Raw genomic sequence first — 15,789 nt, forward strand, 5'->3', positions numbered from 1 at the left:
AACTTAAATAACGTAGCACAACAAATTGAGCTCCCATACTTTTATTTACCACAAAAGCACTTGACAATTTTAATTGACTCCGGTGCCTCCGACTCTATCATATCTCCTAAAATTGCAAACAAATATTCCGACAAAATATTTATCGAACCTTTCGAAGTAACCGCATGCAAGAACACTTATAAAGAAACCAAAAATTTTAAAAATTTCCTTGCTAGATGAACTAGGCATAAAAAACGAATTTAAAATGAGAGTACTGAATTGGCATAACGATTTCTATGCCTTAATAGGATCAAAAGATCTTAAAAACTTAAAAGCCTTGCTAGATTATGAAAGCAAAACCCTTAAGTTGGAAAATATAATAATACCCTTCTCTTTGGCTTACAATAAACCCCTCTTGCATCCGATACACAACTTTAACAATACCTTTTTAAAAATACCAGTAAATTTCGAAAATGGTGTCGCTATTTTGCCGTCATTTGACATAAAAAATCATATTATACCTGACAGTTTAGTAAAAGTTGAAAATGGCTTTTGTACTATTCCCAACCCCACGCCTACCGTCCACGTAAATTTTCATCAAAGGATGAAAGTCATCCCCCAAGATCAATTTGATATACTAGACCCATCATACCCAATTTTAGAAAAATTCAACCCTGAAAACATCTTACGTTTCGATCACTTAACCCCTCTCGAAAAATCAAAAATTTTACCTTTATGTCATGAATACAAAGACATAATGTATCACGAAGAATGTGACCTCAGTTTTACCAGTCAAACCAAACATAAAATTTGAACTAAAACAGACAGACCTATTTATGTAAAATCCTTTCGACATCCCCCTCTAATGAATATTGAGATACAATCCCAAATTCAGAAATTACTAGAGAACAAAATAATTCGTCCTTCAATATCTCCGTATTCCGCACCCGTGTGGACCCGATGCTTCAGGCATCCAGAAACATAGGATGGTGATTAACTATACATCCCTTAACAATGAGACAATAGAAGAAAAATGGCCTCTTCCCCGAATAGATGAAATTTTAGATAATCTCGGAAAATGCACGTACTTCACGACCCTAGATCTCGCCCAAGGATTTCATCAAATAGAAATGGATTCCGATTCTATTGAAAAAACGGCCTTTACTGTCAACAATGGTCACTATGAATACCTCAGAATGCCCTTCGGTCTCAAAAATGCACCCGCTACGTTCCAACGTATGATGGATGAAGTTTTCCGTGATTACTTATACAAATTTTGTTTTGTCTACATGGATGACATAGTTATTTTTTCTAAATCCCTATCTGAACACATAGATCATATACGTCAGATATTTAAAAAAGTAAGGGAAGTTATTCTCAAAATACAGCCTGATAAGTCAGAATTCTTAAGTAAAGAGGTAGCTTTCCTAGGACACATCATTACCTCCAAGGGAATAAAACCCAATCCTTTAAAAATTGAAGTAATCCAACGTTACCCGATACCAAGAAATCAGAAAGAAATTAAAGCCTTTTTAGGGCTTGTAGGCTACTATCGCCGACTTATCAAAAATTTCTCCAAAATTACCTTTCCTTTAACGAGATGTCTACGGAAAAATACTCAAATTGATATAGAAAATTTAGAGTATAAAAATGCCTTTTCAAAATGCAAAGAACTCATATTCAATTCTCCTATCTTGCAATACCCTGATTTCACAAAACCCTTTAAGCTCACCACCGACGCCTCCAACATAGCCATAGGCAGTGTGCTATCGCAAAATGACCACCCAATTGCGTTCTTTTCCAGAACCCTAAATTCGGCAGAAAAAAACTACTCAACCATAGAGAAAGAACTTCTCGCAATAGTGGACTCGACTAAACATTTTCGTCCATACTTATATGGCCAAAAATTCCTAATTGAAACCGACCATAATCCCCTAGTTTGGCTTTCAAAAATCAGAGAACCCAACTCCCGATTAATTCGTTGGAAAATAAAACTAGAGGAATACAATTTCGAAATTCACTATAAAAAAGGAAAAGAGAATCTAGTAGCAGATGCTCTCTCCCGCATTAATCTTAACACTCTTGAAACAAATGATGCCGATTCACAGTCTAATGTCCCAAATGTTGACAATACAGTTGCCAACTTATCCGATTTTGACTTAGCCGACTTTGTCTTTAATGAAAGATACAAAGAAGACGCTTCAGCCCAAAACATTTCAAACCTTGTTAACCCTGTCGCAAACAACGACGATTCTGACGTCACTGCACACTCCAATAATGATACAGAAGGAAAAAATATCCCAATATCAGAATTACCTCTCAATTATGCATCAAATCGTATTGTCATCGACTACGGCGATGAATTTAAACACACCTACACTAAACCTTTTAATAAAAACCACCATTTTGTAAAAATTTCAAAAGAAAATCAGGAACAACACATTTTAAAAATTATCAAGGACATAATTAAACCAGATATTACCTTTACTATATTTATTAAAAATGACGAATTAAAACTCGAGTTTCGAAGACAAGTATTTTCTAATCTAAATACAACCGTAAAACTCGTTTCTGCCAGCACTTACGTCCTTGACGTGACTGACCAGACTCAACAAAAAGAAATTTTAGCCAATTATCACAAAAGTAACCATAACGGTATAACAGAAACGTATAACCATATTAAACAAAAATATTATTGGCCTAAACTACGAGATTTGATAACTAATTTTATTAATTCATGTGAAATATGCCTTCAAAATAAATATGAAAGACACCCTTACAAAATCGCTTACGAAGGACCCTTGCTCTCTGAAAAACCATTTAAGACACTTCACTTAGACATTTTCCAGTTTTTAAATTGTCAGTTTCTAACAATAATAGATTCATTCTCAAAATATGCCCAAGCCTATTTTATAACTGATAAAAACGCCCTTACTATTTTAAGCAAACTACGTCATTACTTTTCACATCATAACACCCCCTTAAAAATCGTCACAGACCAGGGTAAGGAATTTCAAAATAATTTATTCAAAGAATTCTGTCAACTTTTCTGTATAGAAGTTCATTACACTACTCCAGGAAACTCTTCCTCCAACAGTCCTGTAGAAAGATTGCATTCCACACTTTTAGAAAAACTAAGAATTCTGAAAATGCAAAATCCCGATGAAACCCCTCAAAATCTCATGACTTCCGCAGTCTTAATCTACAATCAAAGTATTCACTCGACAACAGGTCATTCGCCCTTTTCCATATTATATGGCCCTTACGTAAACGAATTGAACATCGATAACGACCTAACCTTATTTGAGCAATATAATGACAGACGAAAAAAGGAGTTACTACCATTCCACGAACAAATTTATAAAGCAGCTTACAACAAGCAAGCTACAAATACTCAAAAACAAAATAAAAACACAGAAAAACCTCCAAAAATACTCCCAGATGATACGGTATATAAGAAAACTACCCTTAGAAATAAAATGAACCCACAGTACGTACCCCTAAAAGTATCTCGAATAGATAAAAATAAAATAACAGGTACCGCTAAGAAAAAACCAATATCTACTCATCTTAGAAAAATCAAAAGACTTAGAAAAAAATCTATACCTTTTCAGCCACCTGATCCCGACCCTGATCCTGGCCCTACTCAATCAAACGAGCCCTTGCCAAGCACTTCAGGTGCACAAACTCCACAATAATGGATATTATATAGAAGAAGTTGCTCCCTCTTTAGTAATAAGTCAATATCATACTACATATATACCCTTTAATATAAGTAGCCTTAAGTATTCGTTATCCCATTTATTTACCAATTTATTAATTATGCAACCCTCTGTAAATAATCAAAATAGTATTTTAATTAAATCACAATTTTATTTGACTTCTAAAGCATTAAATGATACATATGACACTTTCGCAAAGTTAAATGTATTTGACGAAAATAACTTAAATATTATGCAAAATCGAAAAAAACGAGGTTTAATAAACTACCTAGGAAGTGGTATCAAGTTCATTACAGGAAACTTAGATAACAATGACCTAGAGGTTATTACCCAGAATTTGCAAATATTGAAATTTAATCAGCTTGAGTCTATGCACAAAATCAACGACCTTAGTTCAATCGCAGGAAATATAATGCAAGAATTTAAAAATAATATTCACACGATTAACGAGAACTCGAAAAACATACGTAATGAAATTTCTAAATCAAATATCCAGTCTAATTTAATGTTAAATCTGCAAAGTCAATATATTCAGATTACCAACTTAAATCAATTTTTAGAAAAAATATTACGTATTTTATCTTTTGGACACCTAGAAACTTTAGATCTCGAAATTTTAACATTAAAATAAATCAATGAAATATGGCATTACTTGAAAGTTCACTATCCTAAAAATGCACTATGGCCAATTAGGCATTTATCGGAATTAACCTTAATCTGTAAAACCGGCCTTTTAATTTGAAATGAAATGGCAATTCTAGCAATTAAGATACCCATATTTGAACAAAATGTATGTAATTTAGAATTAGTTTATCCTGTGCCAAATAATGAATCAAAATTAATTATAAGTCCTAGTAAATACTATTGCAACGAACTATGGTATAGCCAATGCGAAGAAGTCAACTCACAATGGATCTGCTCTGGACCAATTGCCAATGGATGTATTTTACCCAAAAATTGTCAGTATGCCACTGTTCTAAACAATTTTAAGGTACATACCTTAACTTATAGGAATGCACTCCTATTTTGTACAAAAAGCCCTGAAACAGTTTATGAAGATTGCTTTCGGTTTCAGAAGATTATACTCCAAGACTGCAACCAAGAAGATATCATCAAACCAATACATTTCCATGACCTAGCACAACATGTTCCAATGCACAATTATGTTCTTACGACAATATCAATCATCCTTTTATGCTGCTTAGCATTGATCATCTACCATTGGCAAAAACAAGGAAGAAAGAAGGCCATCCCTTTGAGAATCCTGCAGATACTTGTCAACGAGGACGTTGACAGAACTAAGGGTGGAGGAGACATATCCTCAAACCACAATTAATTGTTTATATTACATTAAAAAATGCTTAGCTTAGGACTATTTTTATATTTAAGAAATCGCTTGTAATTTATCGTTACCATTAATATTGTGTCAAAGCCTCGGCTAATACCGTTGCTGTTCATATTTCTGTTCACCTAGTTTTAAGGCCCTTTTGTATCAATAAATGTTTTTTAAAAGTCCGTTCGTCGATATCTGAATTTAACTCGCGTTTGCATCGCGCTCGATAATTGCCGGAAGGCCTAACCTCCTAATTCCCCTAACTAAAGAAACTAATGCCTCCGTAGGGAGTAGTTGTGTAACGTGATACGGAGGATATAAACTTGCAACAATTAACGTGTGGTTACTCTTACCGACGCAGTATTCGGGGACGACGGCTGTGACGTTCTTGGAGCCGATCTGGGTCAGCGTTGTAACCTGCAGTAACCTGGGTTCAAGGTTCCTGGATTAGTACAAGCTCTCTTTTCTTGCCAACCACGACACTAACCAGTTCAGCGGTAGAGGCATGGCTGTGTTTTAAATTAACTAAACTTACCCGTATCTGCTCCATTTCAAGATCTTAGTGGAGCGGGGGAGTCTAAGCTCCTATTCTTGTTTGGGCCGGCCAGACCCTCTAGAACTTGGCGGCGCCGCAACTGACCGAGTCGGTTCCCTTCTACCTGTGAACCTCGTAGAAGAGTTGCCACGTAGCCTGTTTTAGCTTCACATATCGGACCGGCTAATCCGCAAGCTCATAGTCCAGCCTTCCGGTTCTCCTTGCGTCTTAAGGTACTGCCACCTCCTGACGTTAAGGCCTTGTATAATATTTTGACCGTGAAGGAATTCTACGGTCTCTTAGGTCTCTGTTTTTTCTGGCTCTGGAGGACGAAGGCTACCTCCACGGACCAGGGAACTTCTGATCTCACCTTACCAGGGGGCGGCAACCATTTAACAGCCAATCTCTTGACTGTTCGTCCTCGGCTGTTACCAGGAAAAACCCCGCCTCTCTTCTACCGGAGTTCCTAAAGCGAAGAGACATCTCCGGCGCTCCACCTGATCACCACCTTTAAGTCCGTGCTTGATACAGCGGAATTTTAGCTGCCGGATGTTCCCGTTGCGGGCCGTCCTGGATAGCCGACCTGGGTCGTCTACCTTGGTAGAGCCATCTTTCGGTTGACCTGCTGGTTTTAACTGCTTGTTTATCCTTTCCGGTCGTATTTCTTTGTCCTTCCGAGGGCGTTTGCCGGTTCTTTCTCCGACTGGTCTTAGGGCCCAGCCCGGGTGACTTCCTTCTTGGCATTACTACATAGCCCGGGATTTTTTAAAGATAATGGGGCAGCTCCATACACCTGGGGAAAGTGCCTTAAGACCCCAGTTGTTACATCGCTTCCGCTAGGGGCGAACCTCTCTAGGGACCGGCCGCAGTCAACACGGAAGCGTGGAAGGGGAGACATATGAACTCCCTCTGATGGATGCGGGTCACCTCCGTCTTAGGAGCTGATGTTGCGCTGCAAGTGGCCGATCATCAACTAACAGTATGCGCATTCTACGTAAATTTGGGGGTCACCTTTCCCTGCAGTGCCTCAGGTGAAGTTAAGTCGGTAAATAATTTCCAATTGCGCATTTTCAATCACTTGCGGATCGATTAGTGTAGTTGCTTGTCGAACTATTTGCTTTAAATCTACATTATTTGGTATATGCACATAAGATTTGGAGTTCAAATATCTCATAAGAAAAATCAAGTGGGATTATATCCGGTAACCTCGCTGGCCACTTAATCGGTCCTTTTCATACAAATTATCTGTTGCATAAAGAAATTGTCGAACGGCGTTGGCGAAGTGATGAGGTGCCCCGTCTTGTTGAAACCATATGTCGTTGCTAAGTATGTCAGCCTCTTGTGCATCAGGGAATAAAACAACTAAAGCAGGGATAAGTATTTCAGTTCGTTCTTTCTTAGATAAATGCATTTTATTATAAAATTATGCATGTAATGACAACTAATAATATGACAATTATACTCACAAATGCATGACAAAGCATTATCAGGTAGGTGCTAAAATTGGAAACTACTCGAAAATAATAATACTAATAATAAACTAGTAATAATACGTATTTGCTAACAAATCACATAAAACATTAATGCTGGCGTTATAGTTTCTACTCGAGACATCCTGTAACTAAAATTTTCATTACAAAGGACGTATTGAATCAAATGGACAACATTGTTTTAACATTTGCAATAAATCTAAAATAAATTTTTATGTTTTAATTTTATATGTTGCGTTGGTCTATTATGTCATATTTGACAAACCATTGACTTTAGGCATATAAAGTTGTAAAACGTCATATCATAGAGGGTGTTGTATTAAAAAAATTAATGTGATGTGATGACGCCATAGTTTATACTTGAGAAACCTTTTATAGAATTTTTTTTATTTCAGAAAACGCGCAAATGCTAATCGATGTGTCCGAAAAAAAAAAATATCTGAATTTTAAATGACGAAGTTCCTTTAATTGTGAATCAACTATATATTAATAGATTGAATTTGTTACAGTTACACTCGACTCGCACTGTATATATAATTATAAGTTCAGTTACTCGATTAATAAAAAACTTTTATTTTAGATTCTCCAAGCAAGCTACACATATTTTATGTTCATCTACAGCAGCCAAGAAAAATAAGATACTTACACTTACAAAAAAAATGCATACACCGGCACAATATTTAAAAAATATTAGTAAATAGATATTTACCAAAAAAATACTGCTATCACTATAATTAAATTTGTCTGTATTAACGACTGTTCATAATAGAAATAGTAGGTGCTTCTAAAGTCCAATATAATCAGTATAAGTTATATAGCTGCATTTCTTATACCACATAACTAAAAAATTTATAAAAAAAAAACATTAGTGATACAGGAATCATTTTTAAAAACTTTAAATAAGTAAGCAGCATAAAGTTGTCTATCCATAACAATAAAAATTAAATTGGTTGGCTTACAAACAAATTGTAAGTAAAAATATATGGTGGTAATGGCTATTTTAACAATCTTAAACTTTGGTATGTCAAATGGCTATCCTATAGTGTGATACATCATTTTAAAAGGCGTTTAATCTGCTGCCCAATGACGTTAAAAAATTAATAGACCTATAAGCCATTACGATGGAAAAGGATAAGGTAAAATAACAGTTTTACATTGTCGAAGAAGAAAGCAATTAGCAGCTAACAGTTAGTTGAAGTTCAGCAGTTGTAGAAGCAATATGCGTACTGTGTTTATTAATATAAAACAACAATAGCGAGTTTTTATTTTTTCTACTATAAAGTATAAATACTTAGTATATTTAACGGCGGATCAAAACATCGATTTATGCCCATTGTCTGTTGGGTGCAAAACTAACCAATGTCACAAAGTTGTTATGGTTGAATAAAAATAAGAAAACAACGTAAAAAAAGTTGTTTTTTGAAACATCGCTAAGAAATTCAGTTTCTTAATTTAAGTTGATAGATATTTCCATATGATAACAACATGGCGTCGTCTAGTAAACACCCGACCGATGACGCTCCTGAAAAATCGACTTTTAAATGTTGCATAAAAAAGTTTTTGAGTTTTATTATATGTGTAAAGTGCGGTACTTTCTTGTAGTGTCTCCAAAGACGCTGACGTGTTCGTAGTTGCTGCCGTAATCGATGAAGCAGTAGGAATGGGCAAAAAACCACAACCGGATACGATTGCTTCAAATATCGATATCGCTGTCGACAACAACGATCTCAAAACTTAGAACACATCCAGAGTTCTGGACATTCCGAAGGCAACCAACAACCCTGATCCGGAAAAGAATGCCGATGGAAATAATGACAACCCAGCAAATGACTCTGCAAGTGTAAACAATAACAATGTTTTTATTCCTACTCAAACAGGCAATGACAATAAGGACGAATGGACGACAGTTATTAGGAAAAAATCTAAAACCAGTCGAGAAACTATTAACAAAATCTGGTCCAAAAAACTGAAGCAAAGAATGTTATAAAGTTTTTAGACAACAATAACATAATGGGATGCACATGCGAAAAAATGCTCACAAAAACCAAGCAAATCATGAACACTGAGTTGTGGCCTGAGGGAGTAAGATTTAACATTTTTTGGAATCTTCAACGCCGACTGAACAATGGGATTCCATTTTCAAAGTGAATTCCTCAGTCTGGGTATCTTTAAAAATTCAAAAAAATTTACATCTGATTATTTTTCACATAAACATACAATCACTCAGAAGCAAGATAGGTATCTTAGAGGCATGCATTATAGACAGAAATGTAGACGTCCTTTGTATCACTGAACACTAGCTAGCAGAGGAGGAAACCCAAACAGCCTCCATTGAAGGCTACCAACTGGCTTGTTTTTCAGCTAGATCTCTGAATCACGAAGGAGGTACTGCTCTACCAAAAAAATTCTATTAGTATTGATGTTGTATGTGATGACTCATTTTTAATTGACATTTGTAATGAATATTGTTGTGTATGTCTCAAAGATTTTAACCTGATTGTTGTAGCTATATATCACAGCTCCTCTGGCCATTTTGACACCTTCTTCGGGTCCATGAAGGGAATACTGGGGACACCTAACCCACTCAAGCAAATCCTTGTTGCTGGGGATTTCAATGTTGACTTTATGATTGAAAATACTTCTGCCCATAAGCTCCAGGATGTTTTTAGAAGCTCTAATTTGGTCAACTAGAGGCATTAACTGCATTGACAGTGTTTTTTTGGATCCTGGAGTATCACTCCGGTCCATTGATGTGATTGATGTTGGATTTTCGGATCATAGGGAGCAGATTATTGGGTTTAAGTTTCAAAAGAAAACTATAAGTTGCAGGGAGTAACCAAGGCTTATTCGATCCATAACTGAAAAAGGTAAACATCTATTTTATACTGGGCTGTCTGGGTAGAATCGGGGTTTGTTTCTGATATTGACACCTGTATAGATTTTAAATTCAGTAAGTTTGAGGGCATTCTTAAATCATGTTTTTAAGAATTCTTTCTACATTCTATAAATTCTGCTACATACAACACAAAATTGACAACAACTTACAAATACTCAATGATTTTAAAAAGCTTTATAAAAATAAAATAAGAAAGGCAAAAATTAATTCTAACGACAGAGTAATTCTGACCTCAAGAAATCCTCCAAGAACCTTGTGGGGTATGATAAATAGGCAACAAAGAATACCTAAAGTTCCACCTCGAGCTCATAACATCACTCCAGATGAGTTTAATAATTATTTTTCTCGGATTGCTCACAACTTAATAAAGGACATGCCTCACTTAAACACGGATTTTCTAAATAACATCAATGTAAATCCCTCATAGTGTTTTTCCTTTTCTGAGGCGTCATTCAACCAGACCCGGATATCATAGACAGCTTAAAAAACAAAAAAAGTTGTGATGTATATGGCTTGAATGTTGGCATTATTAAGGTGATAAAAAATATTATTATAAGCCATCTTACACACCTGATAAATCAATGTTTCAAAGAGAATGCATTTCCAGCAGTTCTAAAAAGGCCATTATAACACCCATAATTAAAAAAGAAGAAATTGACGATCCTGAAAACTAGAACTATAAGCTGGTTGCATTGCTCCCAAGCATCTCTAAAATAGTAGAAAATGCCATGGCTTTGCAAATTACAAATTTCTTTGAAAATAACAACTATTTCTCTGGATCACAGTTTGGTTTCAGAAAGAACAGGACCACAACTCTTGGCATTCTTGACCTGGTCTCCCGCATTTGGGAAATCCTTTCATGGAATGCAATTCAGCACTGTTGTGTTTTGCGACTTGAGTAAGGCATTTGATTGTTTTGACCATGGGATACTCCTGAAAAAACTACAGAGGTACATTTCTGTCCGCAGCGTGTCAAGTTCATACCTCAGGAACAGACTACAATCTGTGAGGGTGTTGTCGGGGGAGAGTGTTGTTATCATTGGTATTCCTCAGGGCTTTGTCCTTAAACCCATACTATTTCTTATTTATATTAACGATCTTGCAAGCATTGAATCTTGAATCAAACGCTACATACACACTCTTCACCAGTGACAACACGGTCTCCTTTGCAGCTGACACACTTGCGGACTCTCTTAGGGGTTCCAGGTCTGCACAGTCCACCACCAAAGAGTGGTTCTATGCCAACAGGCTATTGCTCAATGAGACAAAGAAGGGCTGTTTTTGCTCTTAGAGACACTATTCCCCATCACCACATCCCCTGCCCAGATGAGGACCTGGAGGGGACGTTCGCCAGTATCCAGATGCTACAGGGCGAGCTTCACATGGGCTCCTTGTACGTATCCCCTAAGCAACAAAAACACACGGAAGGTGTAGATTTACCAACCAACGTAGGGTTAATCTAATGAGCATGGCAGAAGCTATTCCTTTGTTCCTAAAGAGCCAACATACTAGTCTAGTTCAGGCAGTTAAGAAATCCTAGACCTCTTTCTTACAAAAAACTCCCCAGAGAGTACCCAGGCTCAGGTGTGCCATAGCCTCATTTCTGACTACCTGCCGGTTTTCTGGAAATCGGTAATGGCAACTAACAACAGCCAAATAAACTTAAATATTACACTATGTGGCCTAGTTTCAGGGAATTCTTTGGGGAGAACACCCAACCAGTTCTCCTTATCACTTATCCTCCCTCCATTAACGCAGAGCTGGAAAAGAGCTCAACAACGATTTCTTCCTAGAGAACGTAAGGATCTTGCAACGAGAAACGCAGCCTATGCCACACATTATGCCTGACTATGTCAGGGAGGTTATCAAAGCCACGGTCAACAGAAAAGCACCGAGGCGCGATCTCATCCGCAACTGGCACTTAAGAATCCACCTGTTTAACTGCTCGATGAACTCGCTGGAATCTCCAACCCGATCTTCGTTCGCAGCCACTTGCCATCCCAGTGGAAATCCGTCAACATCATCCTAATTCGCAAAGAGGGAGAATCGGCAACGGACCCGAAAAGTTACAGGCCAATCAGTTTATTATCAGCCATGGTGAAAGTCGTGGAGAGACTAGTCCTTAGGGACCTACATTACTGAAAGGCTTCGGGTTCTCCCTCCCGGACGGTTTGGATTCCAGAGGAAGCATTCAACGGTACATCAAATACCAAGGCTCGTTTATAATACCTTAAAATGAGCGAAGCATGCATGCCATACAGGTGCAGTCTTCTTCGACATCTCCAAAGCTTTTCACAAGATGTGGCATCATGGACTGATACGCAAGCTCCAACTTGCGACCTTTTTCATGTATTAGATAAGAATGGTTCACTCCTTCTTGCAATGCAGGACGTTCCGCGTTTTTGCAGACAACCATCTATTCACTCCCCAACAATTACTAGCAGGAGTTCCACAAGGTTCACCACTCCTGTTTAACATCATCCGGCAATCACGGCGTCAGCTACGCGGAGGACTCAGCTGCGACCGCGTCTCTAACACCACCCCGACCAGTTAAGGTCTTGGATCGACCAGTAGAGACTGTTACATGCAGATTTTGCCGTAAGCATGTAACATGGGATTTCATATAAATTCGGGCAAAAGTTTATGGGTTTTGGTATCGGCTTGAAAGGGTTGTGTGATTTACAGTTTTATAAATGGAATTTGGGGTTTGATAGCAATGCAATTTATTTTTTTTAAGGCTTTTGGGGTTTAATTATTTTTAGGAATGTATTTACGTACCCTACCCTGTCAGCACACCTCTGTGGAGTTAGTTGTATTATGTTTCCTTAGTCCCTATTCATGTACCTGGTGTTGGGAACTTTCTGACTTTTGATTTATTTGTCAAGAGTTTCTATGAGGCCGGTATATGTCTGGGGTATGGAGGGACTTCTAGAGGGTGCTGTTGTGCCACAGATTGCGCTATGAGTGGAGTAAATAAGATCTTTAAGATGGTGATCCGTTAGTGTAGGAAAACTTACAAATACTTTCTTCTATAGCAAAATCATATTGGGCAAGGTATCCTAATTGACTTGAAATTGGCCTCCCCAGTTTTGCTTGCTATATTTCCCTTCAATTCTTCAAGTTAGGTTTTAGTAAATAAACGTTCCTTGATATCTGGTTTCTAACCCTACTAGCCGATTGACAGTAATGACTATTGACACACTTGTTGTTGTGGAGGTTTGGCAGCGTTGCTGTTTCCCATTAAAGTTTGGTTTCCATTTGGCGGATGACAGAGCGTCATAAATCAGGCAGAGCGACGTAAGAGGAAAATTGGAATTTCGTAGCCCCGTTGGGAAAATTTTGTTAGTTTTCCATGTTTTAGTATCCGAGCAGTATCATTTTGCTGTGGTATTGCGGAATTTCTATTTTAATAGAGTGAGGCTCCGCGTAGTTTGCACCAAGAGGCAGGGTCAGATCGTGTCGAAGAGAGAGAGTGACAAGTTTACTGCCAGTGTCACCTGTCACTGTCTGGTCAGTTGACAGTTCCTTGTTATCAGAAAGAACAATCCACATTTTGTGGTTTAAAAAAAAAAAGGAAAATTTAAGTTCATCTTGCTGGTAATTCGGTTGAGTGGAAAAATATTCCTCCCAAGTTTTGGGGTTTAATTTGATGAACGTCTAGTGGGAAGTTGTAGCCGAGAGGATTTCGGATTGACCTGATATTTTTGGATTTGGTCGGCTGCTCCCACACCATTTATGGGATTTTGAAATTTTCTCACCACAAAACGAGACTCTAGGCCTCGCTCACCACCTTAGGTATGTAGCAACATGTTGGTAATTGCCATAGAATTGATTGTTTATTTTACTGATTTTTTTTGTCCTCTATTTTAGAGGCCTCTCCTTTTTCTCATTCTCTCCCTTATTCTCTGGTCTCTTCCTATTCTCTGGTTTCTTCTGGTCATCCCAACACTGTTGGAAACCAGCTTAAGTGAGCCTCAACACAGCCTGGACTGAGCATTGTACTGTGGCTCTGCGATTTTGGATTGGAACTTGCCTGAAATCGACTTGCCTATGTGGTCGTTACTCTGGTAGTAGCTGACTGGTTCCAGAGCTGTCGAGTTAAGCTACCTTAGCCAAAATACACAAGAGTTTAGAGGACACGCAAGTTTTTGCACATTTTATTTAATTTTTTTCTTATTGAACGGTTTGATTTAGGGTTGGAGGTTGATTTATTGATTTGAATTTTATGGGTTTATTTTCTTTTATGTAAAACAAAAACGTTAAGGGGTTCTTGCTAAGTCTATTAATATTAACCTGGGGGTTTTCATTTGAGTCGAGCATCGACATAATTGATTTTGACATTGAGCCTGGATCACCTTGTAAGGGATCGGCTATTTGCTACAAGTAACATATTTAGTCATAATGTTGGTTGTTGGTAACAGGTTTTATTACACCAACATACCATTAACAGGCTTTCAAATTCGAACCTTACTATTTAAAAGTTTTATTTAGAGTAATGTGACTTGACCTAGAGTTTGTAAAAATATGAATTGTTATTTGAATTATTCCCAAATTATTTTCAGCTTTTAGGATCTAGGTACAAGCATAAATATAGGTCATCATTTTCTTGATTAAGGGGGGCTTATATTACCATCATAATATATCAGGGTTTGATGTAAAATATTTAAATCAAGTGGCGCTTTTATTACAATTTCTCCCACTACCTTCTCCACTGTCTACCAAATCTCTGAATCTTTTAAAACAAAATTTGCTTGTCTGGACTTAGTAATTTTTTTTTGTGGTTGGATGGTAGATATAACTCACACGGGTTGGAAATAAATTGGTTTGAACCGAGTTACGCGCACCAGTGGAGACTACAGGTTAATCTACGGAAGACTCAAGCGATCATGTTTATGAAGAGCCGAAATAGGGCTCGACGCGAGAGACTGAAGTGCATAGACGTGTTTCTCCTTTGGGCTAAACAAACCAAGTATCAAAGGACAACTTCACCAACTCTAGCCACTACTCCACGCATACAACAGACTCTTAGTCAGAACTAGGCTTAGGACTTACAAGGTGTATGTGAGACCAATCATCACATATGCCTGTGCCTTCTGGGCAGACATGAACAACACACACTTCAGACGACTTAGACGGTTGTCGAAAACAGGGCTTTCCGCATCATAACGGGAGCACCTTGGTTCGTCAGAAATATCACTCTATACAGGGACTTAGACACAGAAGTACTGGAAGACCATATCACAAAACTGAACAGACAATACCTCCTAAGGGCGGTAACACAGGACAATCACACACTCTCACACTATACGGGCTCACACAGGGGTAAGACACCAGCTGCCGCGGGATCTTCTCGACGTGCCGAGACCAGACATGTAAGAGCCAAACTCACCGCAGTGACATGCAATGCTGCATTAAATCATGACCTGCTTTAGCAGAATATACGGCTCATTGAACGGGGGGTAAAGAAAGCATTCTAACTTTTAACCCAGAGGCCAAAAATATGTTAAGAAAAAACTCATCTTCCGACGCACCTGAAGCATTCCTGAAGCATTCCAATGTGACCCAGAATCAAAAAAGATAAATCTCGATGAAATATAATTTGCAAAACCGGCAAGAGCCTCCGATGCTAGTCCTCATGAAACCCGTCGACCATCGTCAGTGCTATAACTAAAGGCATTGTGTGTTTCCGCATTTCTTCCTCTTTCCACTGTCGTATGTCTGGATCTGCCGGATAACTGGATTTTAGGTTTAATATGTCGAACTGTGTATTCTGTTCCTGTATACAGTGTGCCCAGGATGAGCGAATGTATACGTAAAAATGATAAAAAATGTTG

At 37.7% G+C, this 15,789-nt stretch overlaps 1 protein-coding gene across 1 annotated transcript in view; it reads left to right on the plus strand.

The window, feature by feature from the left end:
- LOC126745319 (odorant receptor 30a-like) overlaps window positions 1-7,834 on the plus strand; it is a 76,979-nt gene extending 69,145 nt beyond the window's left edge. Inside the window, exon 8 of the mRNA XM_050453089.1 lies at window positions 7,640-7,834. Within this exon, the coding sequence (XP_050309046.1) occupies window positions 7,640-7,696 (57 nt within the window). The 3' untranslated portion in view covers window positions 7,697-7,834. The remainder of the gene's footprint in view (window positions 1-7,639) is intronic.
- Window positions 7,835-15,789: the final 7,955 nt, after the last annotated feature.

This window comes from Anthonomus grandis, chromosome 15 (assembly GCF_022605725.1).
Source record: "Anthonomus grandis grandis chromosome 15, icAntGran1.3, whole genome shotgun sequence".
NCBI classification, from domain to species: domain Eukaryota; kingdom Metazoa; phylum Arthropoda; class Insecta; order Coleoptera; family Curculionidae; genus Anthonomus; species Anthonomus grandis.